The 19,560-nt window shown below is 35.5% G+C and overlaps 1 protein-coding gene across 2 annotated transcripts; it reads right to left on the minus strand.

The window, feature by feature from the left end:
- Positions 1 to 1,530: 1,530 nt before the first annotated feature.
- On the minus strand, positions 1,531 to 16,353 carry LOC145593799 (leucine aminopeptidase 1-like). Of its 2 annotated transcripts, XM_081650164.1 has the most exons (12): positions 16,164 to 16,353; positions 15,649 to 15,699; positions 15,492 to 15,565; positions 14,805 to 15,219; positions 14,514 to 14,708; positions 14,060 to 14,282; positions 13,423 to 13,549; positions 13,144 to 13,239; positions 12,068 to 12,145; positions 10,996 to 11,056; positions 10,595 to 10,782; positions 1,531 to 1,749 (listed from the first exon to the last, which is right to left on the minus strand). In XM_081650164.1, the coding sequence occupies exons 3-12, from the start codon at positions 15,555 to 15,557 to the stop codon at positions 1,618 to 1,620; spliced, it is 1,581 nt and encodes a 526-aa protein (XP_081506290.1). In that variant the 5' UTR covers positions 15,558 to 15,565; positions 15,649 to 15,699; positions 16,164 to 16,353; the 3' UTR covers positions 1,531 to 1,617. The 2 variants fall into 2 exon arrangements, with proteins under 2 accessions (XP_081506290.1, XP_081506289.1); XM_081650163.1 differs by lacking the exon at positions 15,649 to 15,699.
- Between the last annotated feature and the right edge of the window lie 3,207 nt (positions 16,354 to 19,560).

A 19,560-nucleotide genomic window follows, 5' to 3' on the forward strand; every position in this document is an offset into this window, starting at 1 on the left:
ATATTATTTATGTATTAACTTTGCAAGGTGCAATTAGAGGCAAAGGTATGTAAGTATGTGGAATGATTTATTTATTACTCATTCATGATTATTGAAATAGGATGAGTAAAGGAAGAATTCAAGTCTTATAAGACGAGGTTAAGGATTTGGGGTGCCCTATGCACTCAAGGTGTTTATACACCGAGGTAGTTAAAAGAATAAATAATAAATGTTGTTTGTCACTCATAAATCAAGAAATGAAATTGAAAACTTGTTTTACTTGATTGAATTGATATTGGATTTATTGTATTGTTTGCATATGAGTCATCACCAAGTCTAAACCTGTAAATCACGTAAAGTGCAAGATGGATGAGCAATAAAACTCTGGATTGGTGCACTTCTGGAGTAATGACAATCAGGGGTTGGGTACATGGGGTATTAGCCGTGTACTTTTCTCGAGGCCGTCTGATCTACGAGTCTCTTATTTCAAATATTTTTCTTAAAACTAGGAGTTAGGTGAGATCTCATACTAACTACGGTCACGGAGTCGCGCCCGTGGTCGTTGGATGTTTATTGATGTTTCCGAAAAGGAGGCATGGGTTTTTCTTTATTGATGTTCTAAATAGAGCATGGGTTGGACAACCTTGTCTATTGCTTAATCCAATGAATAAATTGAAATGAGTTAGCTATTATTACCTAGTGAAGTCTTAATAAAATTGATAATTGAGTCGTGTGTTGAGTCTATAACTTAATGATGCATGAGGATTGATAATTAGTAGCATGTCATGGATTTCTTATTCTGTTTTGCAACTCATATGTACTCAGCTTTGCTGATTGCGTGCTTTTGTGTGTGTCTTTCTTTGGTCATGGCCTTCGCCTTTCAATGACCCTGTGATGATCCAATTTTTACACTTGTAATATTGGGGAGCAGATTAACCACAGGTTCTTACACATGCAGCATCCGCATCAGGGTTGTGGGGTTTTGAGTAGAGTGTTGGTTATTTTGCACAATTTATTTTGCTACTACCTTTGAATTTATTTTTAAACTCGGTTTTAATTTTGTTCAATTTCTAGTTTGGATTTTGAATAAGGGCCTTAATGGTTCCAACTTGTAATACTTAACTTGGTTTTATTCATTGGTTTTGAAATTTATTTATAACTGATTTAGTATTTCCGCTGCTAATTTCTGATATAGCCTTAACGTTTGAACACGTGGCGGTAGCACGCCAGTAATTCTCTTGGATTTTGTTCAGGTTATTCACAGGTTTAAAGAGAGAATTATTGGGGTGTTACAAACTATTACTTGTATTTGCAACAAAGGGGTATTATTTGTGAAATATAAAATATTCCTTTGTTGCAAATAATAGTTAACGGAGGTAGTATATTTTTGTTATATATCCCGTGCATTTGGATACACTCTAGTTCTAGAAAAATCAAAAGGTAAAATATTTTACGAGAATCGACCAAAGGTTGATTATTGTTGTTAAATTTTCCAAAAAAAAAAAAAAAAAAAAAAAAAAAAATTGTCATACATTGAAAATAAAACAGGGATGAGATGTTTTAACTCTTACTAGAACTATAAAATTATTTTGAGCATTATCCTGGCATGCAATACAATCAGTTTCAACTGGTCACCAATTATGAGGTTGAGTTTTTCAAAACCCACTCCACTAACGTTGATACGCCAAATCCTGTAGCTGAACGTTTCTTCTCATTCCAAACTGGACCAGCCATATCTATATGCATCCACTGAACTTTCTCGTCCACAAACTGCAAAAAGTAACTTGTGAAGTCAGAATTGACAGTCAATAGTTAAACAAACAAAAACGAACACTTTTCACAGTTAGGTCTGATAATTTTACAATAATCCTTGATCTTAAACCTGTGAATATGAAACTAAATAGGATCACCTACATCAGAGAAACTCCCTATGTGCACAATAGGGAAACACATTGAAGTATTGTGTATTGCTTCATAGCCCGCGAAATAGGGTATTCACATTAAGGACTTTCAGTTTGGGGTAAGATAGCAGTTACTTCAGGCAATTAAACGAGGGCTTTTGCTCGAAACTGTAACGTGGACTGGACAAAAATTAATTGGAAAAACTCTATAAATTTAACTCTAATTGTTTATCTTGAACAAATTTAACCTCGGTTTTCTAAGGTTCACTTGTTCACTTAATCATTAGGATTACTTCAAGTCCATTTTTATACGAATGAAGATATGTTCTCTCTATGCCAATTCAAATTTTATGCAGATGATGAATGCTATCCAAGATCAAGACTTCTTCCCATGGTATTCCTTCTGTAAATAACAAAATGGTTACCAAGAAATCACAAAGCTTTCATAACTTAAGAGTTCTCAAGAGTGAATTTTCTTTTTTTGGTCGGAGGGGAACCCAGTACAACTCATATACTACCTCCGTTTCTTAGTATCTGCAACTTTTACTATATATGGACACTTCACATTATGTGCAACATTTACCAAACTTTCCTTGTTTAGTAAAAAAAAATTAATGAAATGACAATACTACCCTTGCTTAAAATTTCTTAATTTGAATTACAATATTTAATCAAAACCTATTACTATAATAATTTAACTTAATTAAACTAAGCAATTCCACCCAATTTCATTCAACCCAAACTAATTCATTCAACTAAATTCAGTTAATCAATTCCCCAAATCCATCAAAATATTCATCTTTCACCATCTTTCTCTCTCCTCCATTAGATCTACTCATCATCTGTTAGATCATTCATTGTCAAAATAATCAAACCCACTTCGGTGCCGACTCCAACGACCTTACTCCAGCGCAATTAACTAACCTTCATGACTCCATCTTTGATTGATTTCACCCCGACTACAGTGGTACCGTTGATCTCGAGGAATTTATATATGAAATGAAGAAGAAAGTCCTTGTGGTACGTACTTTTTTGGCTGAATCTTTCATCTTTTTTGGGATGTTTTCAAAGACTGGTACAGTGGTACCATTGGTGGTCGGGATGGGATTATGGTCGTGTCATTGAGTTTCTCCGAGAGTGTGGGGTGATTTCGTGAGATTGGGATATTTTTTGGTGCAGTTATGGTGGTTTTAGAAGTGTTGTATATGGTGGGTTAGTGGTGGTGAAGGTGAGTCTCAGTGGTGGTGAAGGTGGTGTAGGTGGGTCTCAGTGGTGGTACGTCGGCAACGGTGATGGGGTGGGTGAGAAGGCGGTGGTTTATGCTTGAGTGAATTAGTCTTCCTCACTTTCTCTCTCCTACCCTTAATTACATATAGATCTGGCAATCCTGACCCAAACCCAATGACCCGACCCATGACCCGAAACCAACATTAAGAAATTTTGACTCGGAGTTAGTGCCAAGCCCCAAAATTGCAGATAATAGGAAACAAATGTAGTATATCATGATGAATTTCCAAAAACATCAACATCAAACCCATCTTCTGGCGAACCACGACGGTTGTTGGAGACTGATTGCAAGAGAGAATGGCAAAAGGGCTGTGATGTGATGAAGGGTGGGCAGCGGGACATCACCTTAAAAAAAAAAAAAAAGAAGAAAAAAAAGGGGGGGGGGGGATTTAAATGTCTTGCTATTCACGAAGAAAGATGGTACAGCACAGGCGGAGATCCCTGTATTCGATGATGGGGATGTTGAAACCTAAAACCATGAAGGTATTGGGCCCTATTGGCAGGTCCGTGAGAGGGAAGTGGTGATAATAATTAATTCCCAGGCTTAGCATAACTCATCTCCACCAATATCATGACGTAAGCCTGAATTATAGCCAATTAAGGTAAGGAATTAAGAGTATTGTTGGGCAGTGGCGTTTTCACACAAGAAAAAGGGACCTGCCAAGCGGTACAAAGTACAATAGCCGCAAAAACTTGGGCCAGGAACTCTAACCACTAATTGGTTCGAGTAAAATCATAAGACACTGGCAAAACAACATTTCAAACCCAAGAGGGGCACTGCAAATTCTTGGTGACGTCCTTTGGCTTAAATTATGCTCTGACAACCTTACAAGCTCTCATCAATGATGTATTTCAGCCGATTTGAGGAAGTTTGCTAGTCTTTTATGATAATATTTTGATCTATAGCGCTACTCAAGAAAGCCATCTTTGAGCATATGAAACTGGTCCTTTCAAAATTGGGAGAACATCAGATGGCTGCATATCAAAACAAGCCCAAATTTGGGAAGGAACAAGTATTTCATAGAGTGGAGTAGACATGGAGAAGATAAAGGCTACGGTCGAGTGGGTTGTCCAATGAAAACTAAGGGAGTTAGAGAAAAACTAGGGTTAACCGGGTATTACCGAAATTCTTCTCAAGAAATGCCTATATTCCACACTTATTGACCGAGCATAATGCAAAGCATATTACGCAAAATAGTAGGAGAGCATAATGGAGAGATGAAAACGTATTTGCGAGTGGCAGCCGGATGGAATTGACCGTGAATACGTAAGGATATTGAAGCTTAGCTGAAGCTAAGCACAGCTTGATAGAAAAATAAATAGAAGGTTTGCCATACTAAAAGTAGTAAATACGATAATGTTAGTAGTGGAAAGAACATCAAAGTTTGTTCACTTTAAAGGTCTCAAACATTGAAATTTATGCAAGAAATAGTCGAATCCATTGGTTTCCTTCATTGTGTCGAATCGAGATCAAGTGTTGTTTAACTTGCAAAGGACAGAGCTCAAGAGAAACACATAGATGCATATTAGGAAGATACTAGTAAGTATATCTTTTGGGTGGTTATTATAGATAATATTTAGTTATTATTTATCTTTTATTATGATAGATTTAGTTTAGAAATTAGTTTATCTTTAGATTTTAGATTATTCCATAGTTTATTTTGCCTATATAAAAGGCTTTAGGTTGTAACGTTTTTGTTAGAGATTTGAGTTTTGATAATCATATCAAAAACGTGAGCTGAACTTGGGTTTATGGTTTGTTTAACCTTGTCGTTGTCCTAAACTTTGATATTTCAACCTGAGCCTTCAAATATCACCTCTCCCTGGGAGTTCTATCATTGTGTCACAAAAATTCTCTAGTTCGTTTTTCTATACAACTACAATCATTTAAAGATTGTTTTTTTTTTAATTCAAGAAACTCAAAATACCTACATAAATACGCATCACACATACCATCCCAAACAAATGGACAAACAAAAATATCTAGAGCCGAATTTCCCTATCATAACTCTTAACTACCTCGATCGACATGACACAATTTAGGGTAGTGTATGGAAAGGATCTCGCAAGCCTCATCAAGATTAGCAAAGGGCGGACAAGCAAAGAAGGGAAGAGAAATTTTAGCTTGGATCAATGAAGAGCTTCACATGAATCTACTTAAGACGCTAATAGGGGATGAAAAGCAATAAGGACAAGCAAAGAAGGGAAGACGCATTTTAGCTTCATTTAAAGCTAGAGGATGATGTGTACTTAAAGCTAGACGATGAAGAACAACTGGAAAGAACTCCCAATGATAGCTACATAGGAAGAGGCCTCCCTCATCAATAATCGTTTTCCGTCGTTCACTAAGGACAAGTTAAAGCTTCATAGAAGGGGAGATGCAATGAGCAAGGACAAGTCTCGATGTAGCTAGAATACTTACGACAACCAGGGTTGGGCAAATAATCTGATCTAATTGATCCATGATCCAGTTTCAAGTTTTTCGGATCGAATTCAGATCACTTATTTTGGAAATTTGGATATCTGATCCAATCCAGTTCTCTTACAAAATAAGAAGTAATAAAGGTTTAAACAAAAAAAAATCCAAATGAAACAAAACCCAAACCTCATTATGTTATTCACCTTCCCTGCCTCCCTTAGCCCTCACCGTCACCGCCCAAATTCAGCCAGCCCTCCTCATCGTGAGTTGTTAGTTCGTCACTCTCACTCGACCATCTACACTCATGAGTCATCCCTCTCACTCGACGGTTTATACTCTTTATCTTTTAGGTGGTTAGATTTTGGAATTGTTTATTGGGTTTATGAGATTAACCGGATTATGTAGTGATAGTAATATGATAATTATTTTGTGAAATGTGATTATGGGATTTTAATTGAGGTTTATAGATCTATCATCTATGTTATGTAGTATTTTTGAAAGTATTGTTATATAAAATGAATTTATGTACACATTTTTGTTATAATCTACTCGTTTTTAATTTGATAAAAAATAATTTATTTTGGTCTATTTTGTTTTAAAAAATGGTTTTTTAAATTAAATCAATGGTACTACAGTACAATATGAATTTATTTATGAACAGGTGCTGCTGTCACTGCCAAAAAAGTATGGTTTTTTTTTTCAATTAGCCGGTGATTTCTGGATCGAATTCAGATCGGTTTTTTTGCCGATCCAAAATCAGATCGGATCGAATCATATATCCGAAATGGCCAGCCCTCGATGATTACAAGCGAAGGAAAAAAGAATGACTAAGAAAGGCATTAGTGGAGCAACAATCATCATAATAGAAGAAGACAAACGATTAGTAGGAGGGTAGGTAGGATCCCTTTGATAGCATGAAGAAAGGGGAAGGGGAACAAACAAGAGTAGCTTATGAGTGAGTGAAACAAGAGACTAAGAGAAGGTGACCTAAAGTTACCAATTTAGACAGTAATCAAACAACCTTTCCTAGCTCTTTTTAGCTTATTTTCTTTATTAATATGTTCATCGTAAGCAACTAGAGAAGTAAATAGTTACACTACGATAAAAACTTCAAATTCGCCATACTTTAGTATGGAAAGTACCGAAGATGGATATAAAAGTTATACCATTACGATGCAAAGAATTTGATTAAAAGTTAACTAAAAGAGGTTAGATTATACACAAAGGTATGTAAAATTTGTCTTTTGATTATTATTATGAGTTCAAAATTTGTTATAATACATATTTTGCAAGCTTTATCAACATTATATTCTCTTACCTTGTCTTATACTTCCTTTGTAATTTTTTACTTCAAACACTTAGTTAAAATGAAAATGCCACAATACTTACAACCTATGTTACTTGGACTCGGGTACCCATGTCCGATACGGGTACGTGTCCAAGCGTCCGACTCGGCTTTTTTGTGAAAAAATACCATGATTTTGAGCTTAAAGTGAAGTGTCCGGGTGTCATACCCATGTCCGAGTGTCAAGAGAGTCTGACACGGGTACATGAGGTGAAATGAAGAGTCCGAGTAACATAGCTTACAACATAATATAAATGGAAAGCTTTTACAACAAACTTACAAATTTCCCCTTATTTGATCGAACTAATATTATTTTCTTATTACCCGCTCTCATCCTAATTCCCCGTCCTCTTTTAACAACTTTCTCATTCTATCTCTTCAACCTACTTTCACCATCTTTTGCGGTTCAACACTTCAACCCACCATCTTCACTACAACCACCACCATCCTCACTACAACTACCAACCATTCTCATGGAAAACCACCGGCACCCTCACCACTATTATCAAAACATCCACCAACTCTACAATCACTACAACATAGGCAGCCGCAACTGCAATCGCCTCCGCCACACAACTCTCTATATCTACAACTCATCTCACCACTACCCTAATTCAAACCCCCAAATCATCACCACCTACCGTACCTATGCAACTTCACCATTATCTAACCATAGCCATAACCATGAGGGTGATGAGTTCTCTCTCCTCTAGCCTCTCTTAGCTTTCAATTTTTTTAACGTAGATTTTGATTATGTTTGTTTAGATTTGAATTTCACAATTTAAATCTGAACTTTCTTATATATGCTATAAATTAAGATTTTTCATTAATATGAAGATGATTGTGAGCATTTGACGGAGGTGGTGACGGTTTATTTGTGGTGGTGACTTTTGCAGTTGAGGTGAGTGGTTGTAAAAAAATGACAAAGGTGACATTGATTAGGTAGTGATTGTGGTCGTGGTGGTGGCTTCCACAATGATTGAGGCGATATCGTGGTGCCTTATACTATGGCAGGGATGCGATTATGAAGTGGGTGAGTACCGAGTAATTAGAAGAATTAGTTTAAGTGTTTAAAGTCATGTGGGACCAAATTTCTCGAACAGTGTGAAAAAGGGTATGTTGCAAGATTTAATAATTAATAACAAAGGAAGTATATCATATTAGCCCTAAACTTAGCTTTGTTTTGAGGAAATTTATGTTTATTAGGCTACTTATCCATGTTGACTAAATATCATTCACCAAAGGTGATTGCAATCAATAAATTTTATGAACCTTATTAATGTCCTTTAATTTTTTTTAAATTAATTTATCAAATCTCATGTTATTTATTTATTTGTGTAACTTTGTGGCATTCGTTGTCGCTCTTGGATAAATGAGGGATAAAGGAGAGTTGTGGTAGGTCTATGGCACTAAGCATAATAACTTAGTCACATCTTACGGACATGAATCGAAATTTGGATATATTGGGGCGTTCCTTTCTTGGCAATGTGTTACAATTCATAGGCATGGTGTAATTGAAAACATGGGAGAATTTCCATCCTAGTGTCAAATATGCATTTCGTGACACAAAATATCCGACCAAGAAATTGATAAAATTAATAGAGGTTAGGAAGAGGAAAAAATAACATTATGTGCGTAAAAGTGACTAAGTGACTTAGACACAACGCAATATATATAGCTCTAAGCGATTATAAGCTTCGCTAAATGGGAATGGATAAATGAGGAATATAGTAGGTATCATATTGATCCAAAATATGTGTGATCGAGGTGTCTAGAAAGACTGGTCAAATTATGAGCATTAAGCAAGTGATACGGTGGTAACTATTATAAGTTTACATGCATCACAAATAGGATTGGATGACTTATAAGACACGAATTTTGGGAAGTTGGTGAGTAATTGGACATTGGTAATGATCTCAACGAACATGTGGGTTTTATGAGGGATAGCTTTGAAAGTATTCATGAAGATTTTGTTACAACGACAAGAATTGAGTTACATTTGGATTTGCATTAGTATATCAATTGGGTGAAATGAACACTTGATTTGATATCCCACCTAGTGACTTGTATCAGTGTAGATGATGCTAAGTCAAAATGACTTCTTTTTGGTAAGGAATGCTTGGAGAAAAAGGTGTTTAGATTTCTATAATAGGAGATAAATAAGAAACTCGTAGTAAAACATGGTCGATGCAAAATTAAATTAAGTTTTTTTGCAAAGACTAGATTTAGTGTAGAGTAAAATGGAGTATAAGATTAAGGAAGTAGCGAAAGAGGTCGTAAGAGAATCTAAAGGAAGCATGACACTAAGGACAAGTTGAACAAAGAAGTGCAACAAGTGAACGAGAATTGCTATAAAATGTTTAAGAAATGCAGAAGTGCAACAAGGGAAGCAAAGAAGCTTGTACGAGATGCAAAAGTAAAGGTGAACCGAGACCTATATGCAAGCTTGGATACGAAATATAGGTGATAGGGATATAAAGACTTGTTCACATGAAAGATAGAAAGATGCAATACATTGAAAAGGTTTAATGGTTAGAGACAAGGAGATAACGGATAAATAGAGGCTTAGTTTTAAAAAGCGCGTTGTTGAGGCGTAAGGCGACGCGAGGCGCAGGCCAAAACGCCTCAGCCAACGCGTTTGCTTCCTCAGCGTACAAGCTTCTTTGCTTCCGTTGTTGCATCTCGGTTAAACGTTGTACGCGTTTGCTTGGATAAGTGATTTTAAGTTGCAAAGCAACCCGTAAATTAGGGTTTTCAAAAATTAGGGTTTTAAAATTAGGGGTCAAATTGCAGTGATATTGTTCAATTAACAAGGGGCTTTTGCTCGAATTATCTTTCTAAAGACTGGGTAAGCTTCAATTTGGAAAAAAAATGTATTTTTTTATACAAAAACTGATCCAAAGCCCCTTTTCTCACGCTTACGCGTTGGCTGAGGCGGTTTGAGGCGCGCGCCTTCTGGAATGCGCTGAGGAAGCAAAGAAGCTTGTACGAGATGCAAAATCATTACCTTCTAAGACTATCCTTGAATTTTCCACAATTGAAATCACTTGAAACCTTCAATTTTGGGGCATCAAGTCCCATAGTGAAGGAATATTATTTCATTAGTAGTGCTTCATTTATAAACATCACAACAAAGTTTTGTACAAAGTACAATTAAATCATGAGCCTACACTTTTCTTCACGAGGAAATATCTTTTTTACAAGTCATTTGAACTAATCTAAACCCAAATATTACACTAAGATTAAATTGGGGGAAATAGGGTATGTCCTTCAATGGCAAATTTTATCTCTCAACTCAAATGAAGTATCAACAGCAACCCAACGATTATGAATAGACAAACCCACGTGATATTGTACACCACTAACCAATAAGATCAACCTTCCCCCTTAAGAGGAATAATCAAAATAGTAATCAAAATATTTGTGATAGCATAAGATATTGTAGTGTTAAATTGGTGCAGGATGCTACTAAAATGAAGATAACAAGAAGAGTGAAATAAAAAGGAGTTGCAACAGTAATGGCATGATGAAAAGCTTACTGAAGTGATAGAAAAGTACCACCATGGCCCAACAGTGACTTTCAAGGTTGTTTTAAAGATTAAAAATAAAGACAAAAGAGGGAAGGGGGGGGGGGGGGGGGGGAAGATAAAGTATTCACTCTACCTGCTTCAAAAACAAAGCTGCTGTGATGGAACCACCTTGACGACCCCCTGTGTTAACCATATCAGCCACTCCTGATTTCATTGAGTCCCAGTAACTTTCTTCCAAAGGCATCCTCCAGAGTTTCTCTCCAGTAGCTTCTGATGCAGAAAGCACCTCTTTGGCAAGTGCATCATAGGGTGTAAAGACACCTGGAAAACAAGCAGGGATTGAATAAAAAAGCCAGTAGGATGGGAGAAACTCTTCTATTTTTTAAAGATACAATGATTAATGAAAGCATATTTAACTGATATCCTCACATTATCAGGCTAAACAATAAAAATCTTGATGCACTATGATGACAACATCAACCACAATAGGCAAATTAGCTACTGGCAGGGAAAGATCATAAATATGCATTTAACCTGCTATGGAAGGTCCCAGAGCAACAACACAGGCTCCAGTTAATGTTGCGAGGTCAATTATCTGCCAAAGAAGGTACATCATGATGATTAGTGCATCTCTTAGATATAAATTTTACACAAAAATAAAGGTTTGTCAAAGATAAGTTTTTCAGTACTACTGTATAAAAAGTCTTGACTTGACTTGATGTGTGTGTGTGCTGTTACCTTTATTTTATCTGTGTTGTTACTAATCAAAAGGGGTTTAAAGAATTATCTCGAGGTAACTCTTGTATTAGCTTAGCTTAGTAATGGATTTTCAACTCATTACATTGAAAAACCTTTATCTTAACCCTACTCTCCAAAATGGGGGCTTCCATAAGTTTCTCGTGGGGGTTTTTAGTATGGTAATAGTCTCTCAAAGGTACCCACAGTGAAGGGTACTGAGTCACTTGTAAAGGTAACTCTGTTGTGTCTTAGTCGTCATAATTTCCTTCCCCTATTGCCTAACATTCAGCTCGTTTAGTTATAAGCCAAACCTTACTTCTTTGTGTTTTCTTATTCAATTCCCAAGTTCAATGCAATATGGGATTTATGCAGCATGTTCGTAGGGCTTCTTTGTGTAGTTCTTCGAACTTGCTTCGTAGCTTGTAATTTTTATTCTCATAAAAAAAAAAAAAATGAGTCTTGTTTGGATGTTTTCATACATTATGAAGTGGCAAGTTACCATTAATATAGTTTATTTAGTTTACATGAATAATCAATCATGCACTTTTTCTTTAAAATTATGAGGTGGCTAAAGATTTATTTTCATATGTTTCATTGTCTTTTATTTGTTGTGATACCCAGTCTTTTATTCATGATGGGCTAAGGTAGCAAGGGGCTTCTAGGATTACTCAAAACGGGAAGTTAACAAACAAGAGTAAATCACGCACAAAACCATTTCGGATGGTGATGGTAACATTTTGAGTCGATTAAAGGTACGGGAGCAAGCCACTTCAACTCTCCATTCACATATGGTTTGTGTGTGCGTGCACTTGTTCATCCATTTACTAATCATTTTCATGATACATAAATATTGAACACCTAACTATACCTTCTCTACACCTTGATTGCAAGCATACACCAAAGCATCTGCAAGAGTAAGCCTACCTTCTGCATCCGTATTGTTAACCTGCAATCAACAAAATGATTGACAAGCTGAAGTTAGATAAATAATAAATTAAAAAAACATACATGTGACACATCAATACAACCTAAATGTTTATAAGGACACTAGACAATCATATCAACTCTTCTTAGTGCATATCACCAATGCAGAAGTGCAACATACAAGCTAATTGCCAAGACACCCAATCTTTTTCACTTTGAAGGTGTTTGTCAGAAAGACAACAATCCTCTCCACACTGGATGCATCAAGATGGAAGAGACCAAAACAAGAAATTAAGAACCAAGAGACGACCTAATGATTCACTGGAAAATCCAAGATGAACCCAGTCTTATTAATCCTGTCAACCTTCAATTGATGCAAGATTTCAAGTCATAACAGTATTTAGGTTGGACAACCAGAATGTCTGAGCTGTCTAATTTTTTATAAATAATTTGTTTCAATTGTCTTCTTAATTTACAAAAACTCCCTCCAGTTCCAACAATTGTTAAGAGTCCCTCACTCCCTCTGATTAGGAAGCTATTACCTAATTATCCAAATTCCAAAATATACAAACAATATTGCATAAATATTTTTAAACAATAACAAAATAAAGCATTGGTAATACAAGTGACAGGCAATATAACAGTAAAAAAATAAATAAATAAATAAAAATAAAAATAAAAATAAAATTAAAAAGTTACAGATGTGGATTGATAATATGTATGAAGGGAGTATTCATTCAATGTAGGAGATCCACAAACACACTCTCTGCTTAGTAGCCTTAGAAAAAGGATGTACACATTTGACACTCCCATTCTTAAGACCTCTTAATTGAGAAGTCTAGACAGGAAGTCAATGTTGTTCTAAAATCCTTGGTTTGACAAACTATCCCAAAATCCCATTGATGAGCTTTAAAGGCATATAACCCTCACTAAAGAGCAGATATACCCAAAAAAAAAATAGTCACATAGGCCAAACTAATATTTTGATACAAAGAAAATCTTGTCACATTCCAAAATTACCTCGATGGTCTTTCCATTAGAAGCAGTGACTATGTCTCCAGGACGCATACCAGTCCCACTAATCATATTTTCACAGGCGGCAACAATAAAATGAACCTGCACATGCCCAAGATCTTCAGCATTTCATACAAAAACTGTATCCCAAATGGAGAGTGCAATTTCACAGCTGTCTTTAAGTTGAACTGATTCTAGGCTACTAGCTACACTCAAATTTGAATAGCATTTTTTTGTTCTTATTCCTTTATATGTGATAATGTGAGAATAAGTTTTGAGACTTGCCTCAACCCCAGCAGGTTTGATTTGACCAATCGCTTTTGCAGCACCTAAAACAGCTGCTGAGCCACCCATATCAAACTTCATTAGCTCAATTGAACAACCAGGTCCAGTTTTGATGTTGTAGCCCCCACTAAAAAATCAAAGGGAAGCACTTAAGAGCATGCTAATATCAGCATCCAAATGCACTTCAACAAGAATATACAAATAGAGACAACTATTGACCAACAATCAAAAAAAGAGATAACCTAAGTAAACAAACAACATCAAAACATAAGAAGTACAACATTAATCATCCTGAAGAAGAAAAGTATCAAAAGCACCTACACACTGAAACAGCCCAAAATTGTGGATTTATAGGTAAAGAAATGTAATAGAGGTAAAAGCATGGTCAATGAAGGAAATTAACATACGTACCATCACCTCCCAAGGTATGATGTCATGAATTCATAATAAGAATCATCTAGAGCTAAATCCCCACAATCACATACAGGATATAAAATCAACTTATTTAAGTAGCATCTCATCATCCCCTCCCATGATAAAACCGTAAATAACTAAAGTTGACTCTGCAATCAGACACAACTCAGTTCCAAAGGGTGAAGCAAAATTTAATCATATCAATTCATCCCCACAAACTCACCTGTCAAATGTAAGTCCTTTCCCAACAAGCCCTAATCTGGCTTTAACTGGACCGCTAGGTTTGTAGCACAGATGAATGAAATGTGGCGGATTTGCTGAAGCTGCACCAACAGCAAGGTAAGATCCCATTTTCAGTTCTTTGCACTGCTCTACATTAAGGATCTTTGCTGAAAGAACATCACTGTACATTGAAGCAATCTTGGAAGCCTCTTCAGCAAGCACTCCTGAAGAATATATTAAGAACTCTTGTATTTAGTCCTAGAGGCATAAAGCTTAGTAGTTTATTCTTCTTATCCCCTCCTCTAAAGCCATCTCAAACTCAAAAAATATTTAGATAAAAAATGTACCATTTGCCCTTGGAAATTCAATAAACTTGCACCAACCTCTTAGGTAGGTGAACACAGAAAGAAAGGAAGCTCAATTGGAACCTAACAAAATATAAGAGCCATACTAACCTGGAGTAAGTACATTAGCAGGTGCATTAACCAGCTCTCTTCCAAATATAATTCCAGAACAAGTATCTTCGACGGATTTAAGCTTTTTCTCTAAATCAAGCCCAGTTCCAAGGCCAACAATATCCACAAATTGAAGAAGTGGTCTCTTCGACTCTGATTTAAACCTGTTATCTTCATGCACTCCAAGGATAGTACCTGTCACAGACATTTCACTACATAAATATAAAGTATCATGGACTGGACAAGTGCAAACGACAAGCATCAAAAAAGGAATGAAGTTGAGGCATTTACCAGATACGATGGCGGAGACAGTGTTAAGCTTTGACTCTGCTGAAAGCCCCTCAGAAGAAGCAAGGAACACAGCAGTAGCACGAGCTTGAGCAGCCTTTGCAGCAGTGGCAAGAGCTTCACCTAGACCACGGTATGCTGCCAGAGAAGGAGACTCAGAACCAAGTCCAATCAATCCTATCCTCTTGGATCCTAATCCGGGAAGCCTAAAAACAGCAGATTGGCCAGCCTTGCCCGTAAAATCCTCCTCAACAGAGGCTTCAGCTAACAAACCACCTAGTTGGGAATCTAACCCCTTTAAGATAGAATTTTCAAATTTCATATTGTCATCCTTGCTCAAGTCTTTCTCTGTAACACCCACAGCAAGCAAGTCTCCTTTCCACTCTGTCACATCAATATCTTTCACCGTAAATGATACCTGCAATCAAATTTCAACAGTTAAGAGTTTAGAATCTACAAGTGACACTTATATTCATAAGGAAACACTAACTAATATTTAAGTCTGCTAAATGAGAGATCCAACCAGCAAAATAGAGCACGGTTTGTGATTAAGAAGCAATATAAAAAAAAAAAAAAAAAACAAAACAAAACAAACAAAAGAAAGTGGATAAGAGCAAACTTTAAAAATGCAGGCAAAGCACAAAATGCAAATGAGCTTCAAAATTTTGCTGATAATGATGAGAAATAAACCTTAATAGGTTCAACGCTGGTAGGTTGAGTGAGTCCTAAACTGGCTTGACTGTGAGAGTGTGCCATTCAGCCTCCTGCGTGATATAGGCAACATAAAAATAATTTAGAAGGCGTTAATTGATAAAATTTATAAAGCAGTGGATACAACGATGGCCACCTGTATTGTAGCCAGTGACAGATTTGAAATTTTAGGAATGAAAGACCACCACTGACCACGTCCCATAGTGCCAATTGTCAGCCAAAACAAGAAAGCAAGGTAAAAAAAATATCATATCATACAGTTTTATTCAAAAACACGTAAATATTCAAATCACAAAAAAAATTTTACAATTGATTTAAACTTTCATAGTTTGGCACAATCTACAATAGCATCTTTGCTACATCCAAAAACAAATCTCTCCAGATAAGTTTAATTACATTATAAAATACATCCTCTTTTCAATTTTGATTCCAATTACAATTCACATGATTTGATAATCACATTTATTCTAACTTCAACAATAAGATATAAAACAGCTCACTGATTTACCAAAAAATCCGAAACTATATTACAATTTTATCCAAAGTTGGCTAAATTTCTAGGATCAACAACCAATTAAGCAAATGCAATCAAAAGCATTTCAGGAAACAAAATTTATGAACATGAACTTTTTAATTAATAGAAACCCTAACCTTTTTCAAATGATGATGAGCAAAAGGTTGTCGCCTCTCGGAGAGCTCCCGCCGACTCGAGGACTTGTGGTGGTGGTTACGTGGTTGTGACAGGCAATGGTTGCGGTCAAGCGGGAGACGTAGGTCGGCAATTCGGTAGCTAGTTGAGCCCGAGAAAATCCTGGGAGACAAGGGAAATGTAGAAGTTACGAAGTACAAGTAGAGTAGTATTTTTTGAGGAATAGTTACGGAGTACTCGTATAGTCTTATAGTGGGTTACTCGTTAGAAACCAAAGTAATTATACTCCCTTCATTTTGCGTTAGTTGTAACAGTAGGCTTGGCTTATAGTTTAAGAAAATTATAAACTAGACTTAGGGCTTGTTCTCATTGACTGAACTGAACTGAAATGAATATTTTATAAGAGAAGAAATTTAGGAGCTGAACTGAACTGAACTGAATTGAGCTGAACTGAACTGAATTGAACTCAGCTGAACTGAATTTCAACGTAAGAGAACAGGCCCTTATTAGATAAAGTTTTATTAGTAAGAGATAGAATTAATAAAATAAATTAATAATAATAAAATAAAGTAGTGTGGGTGGGGTTGATAGGAAAGAGAAATAATAAAATATTTGTAAAAGTGGAGTTAGTGGGAGAGAAAATTATAAAAAATGGTGGATCCTTTTCAAATAAGGAAATAACAACTATTCTGGAAACAAGGGGGCACAGTAGAATGGAGCGAAAGACAACAACAATAATAATGGGAGTACCAAGTGAAGGCAGGAGCTGTATGAAAGTTGAATGTAATGAGTAGGCATGAAGCTGATTCCACGAAAGATATTACAATTGATACCTTTTCCAATCAACTCTATTCTTGTTAAAGTTTTGTTTGATTCTCGTGCAACTTTTTCTATCATTTCAAAGACCATTGTTTCAAAACTATCAAACTGTTTAAAACACAGCAGATGTGGTAGACTTATCTATAGTTATTCCTACGGGGGGGGTAGATAAGTGTACCAAAACCTTTAAGGATGTGCCTTTAGAAATCGAAGGAAAAGTGTTTCTGTCTGACCTGGTCGAGTTTGGATTGAGTGATTTTGATGTCATCTTGGGAATGGATTGGTTGAGCAAGTATAGTGCAGAAATGTTGTCGATCACGGAAAGTAAAAATGAGTACAAATATGCAAATGACTTGGTAACATGTTGGATGCATGATGAGACCAAGTGCCCAAGGATCATATCTGTGTTGAAATTGGCAAAGTACATTAAGAAGGGACATCCAGTGTATTTTTGTAGTGTGAGGAACATGGAACATGAAGAGACAACTAAACTGGAGGATATAGAAGTAGTGAATGAATTTTTAGATGTGTTTCCAAAGGAGATCCCTGGAATGCCACCTAAAAGGGCAATTGATTTCACAATAGAACTAGTCCCAGGAACAGCACCAATTTCCAAGGCAGCATATCGAATGGCACCTCCAGAATCGAGTGAGTTAAAGGAGCAATTGCAGGACTTATTAGAAAAAGGATACATTAGACTAAGTGCATCACCTTGGGGGAGCGCCAGTGTTGCTTGTGAAGAAAGATGGGAGTATGAGATTGTGTATTGGCTATAGAGAGTTAAATAAGGTCACCATATAGAACAAATACCCGCCCATTGCCAAGGATTGATGACCTGCTTGATCAGCTGAGAGGCGCAACAATGTTTCTAAGATTGACTTAAGGTCCGGTTGTCATTAGCTTAGGATTGCAGATGGCGACATTCCCAAGACTGCATTTAGAACAAGATATGGACATTATGAGTTCACAGTGATGCCATTTGGATCGACAAATGCTCCAGCAATCTTTATGGATTTGATGAATAGGGTGCTCCATCCATTTATGGACAAAGTTGTTGTAATACCCGAATATTTTATGATTTTATAAATAGTTTATATTTATTTATTAAATAACTTTCCTATTCTCATATTTTTATTTTAGAGTTCGGAAAGTTTTAAAACCCTATTTTAATTTAAATATGACTCTTTATTTTTTTAAGCGTATACACTACAAGATAACACGCAAATAACGACGGAAATTTTTCGTCGGAAACACCGTGTTTTCCGTCGGAAAACCCGTTTCCGACGGAAATTCCGTCGCAATCGGTTGTCGCAATACCCTTTGTCGCAAAAACAGCTTTTTCCGACGGAAATTCCGTCGGAAAAATGGTAATTGGCACCGCTCAATGGCCACCGGTTTTTAAAAACTAGTGGGTTAAAAAAGGGGGAAAATGAGCTGGATTTTAAGAAAAGAGTATTGCCACTGGTTCAAACCGAACCTGTAATCCCCCGTATGTTTAAGTATTTTATAAATGAAATTTTATTTTATTTATCATATTTATTTTTATTTTTCCATAATTTAATTAAAGTTTCAAATTATTAATTTGGGTCAAAAAAAAATTATTTTATGAACCTATATCCTACAATCCATGATCATAAAAACAAAGCCTAACCCATTTGTTTATTTAATTGGCCCATTTTTTTCATGAGGCCTAATTCTATTCTACAATTCTCTCCTATAAATACTCCATGAATCCCCAAAAATTTCCTACACAAAAAGGTTAGTCTTATTTTCTTTCTCCTTTGTTTTATTAATTTGTGTAATTATAATTAATATTGATTTATGGGTTTTGATTTTATTGTTTGAAATTAATTTAATTCATATCAAATTGTATTTTGATGATTGAACTTTATAATTTCAGATTTCATAAATGCCATAATTTTCAGATTTTGTAAATTTTATAACCTAGGGTATTTAATTATTGAAAATCATGATTTTAGGGTTTTTATGAACAATTAATTTGGGGCTTTTATAGTAATGATGTTTTAAAAGTTTGGTGATTACAATTACTGATTAGTTTAACTTAATTCCAAATTATTTTGAACACGTAAATTCGTATTTTAATATTTACATTTTCGTTCGTTAATATTAATCCCGTTTTAATCCCGATCAGGTTCTGAACTCATCCTATTTTGATAAAAAAAGTAGTGTTTTCCATATGGATGAGCACCACCCTTTTGTGGCCAAATTCAGCCACTAAATATGATTTTTGAGCAGTTTTTGATTTTTAACGAAGTTTTATTTTTTTTTTATGCTTAAAATTTTATCCTTGAGTTTGATGAATAAAATTAATTATGTTTAAATTTAATTAAGCATAAATATATGTTTTATTGAAGTTTTAAGAGGTTTTTTTTATCATATTATATTGTTGGAAATTACTTGGGTTAGTAATATTAATTGTTGGTTTTTTTTAGGAAGTGATAATTTCCTAGAAGACTTTTAATTGAGTATAAAAGTGACGTGTTAATAAAGTTTTGAAGGGTTTTTAATTAATTAAAGTGCTGGAAATAGTTTCTAAGTACTACTTTTGATGTTTTACAA

The sequence above is a fragment of the Chenopodium album genome, chromosome 19 (genome assembly GCF_948465745.1).
Source record: "Chenopodium album chromosome 19, dcCheAlbu1.1, whole genome shotgun sequence".
Taxonomy (NCBI): Eukaryota; Viridiplantae; Streptophyta; class Magnoliopsida; order Caryophyllales; family Amaranthaceae; genus Chenopodium; species Chenopodium album.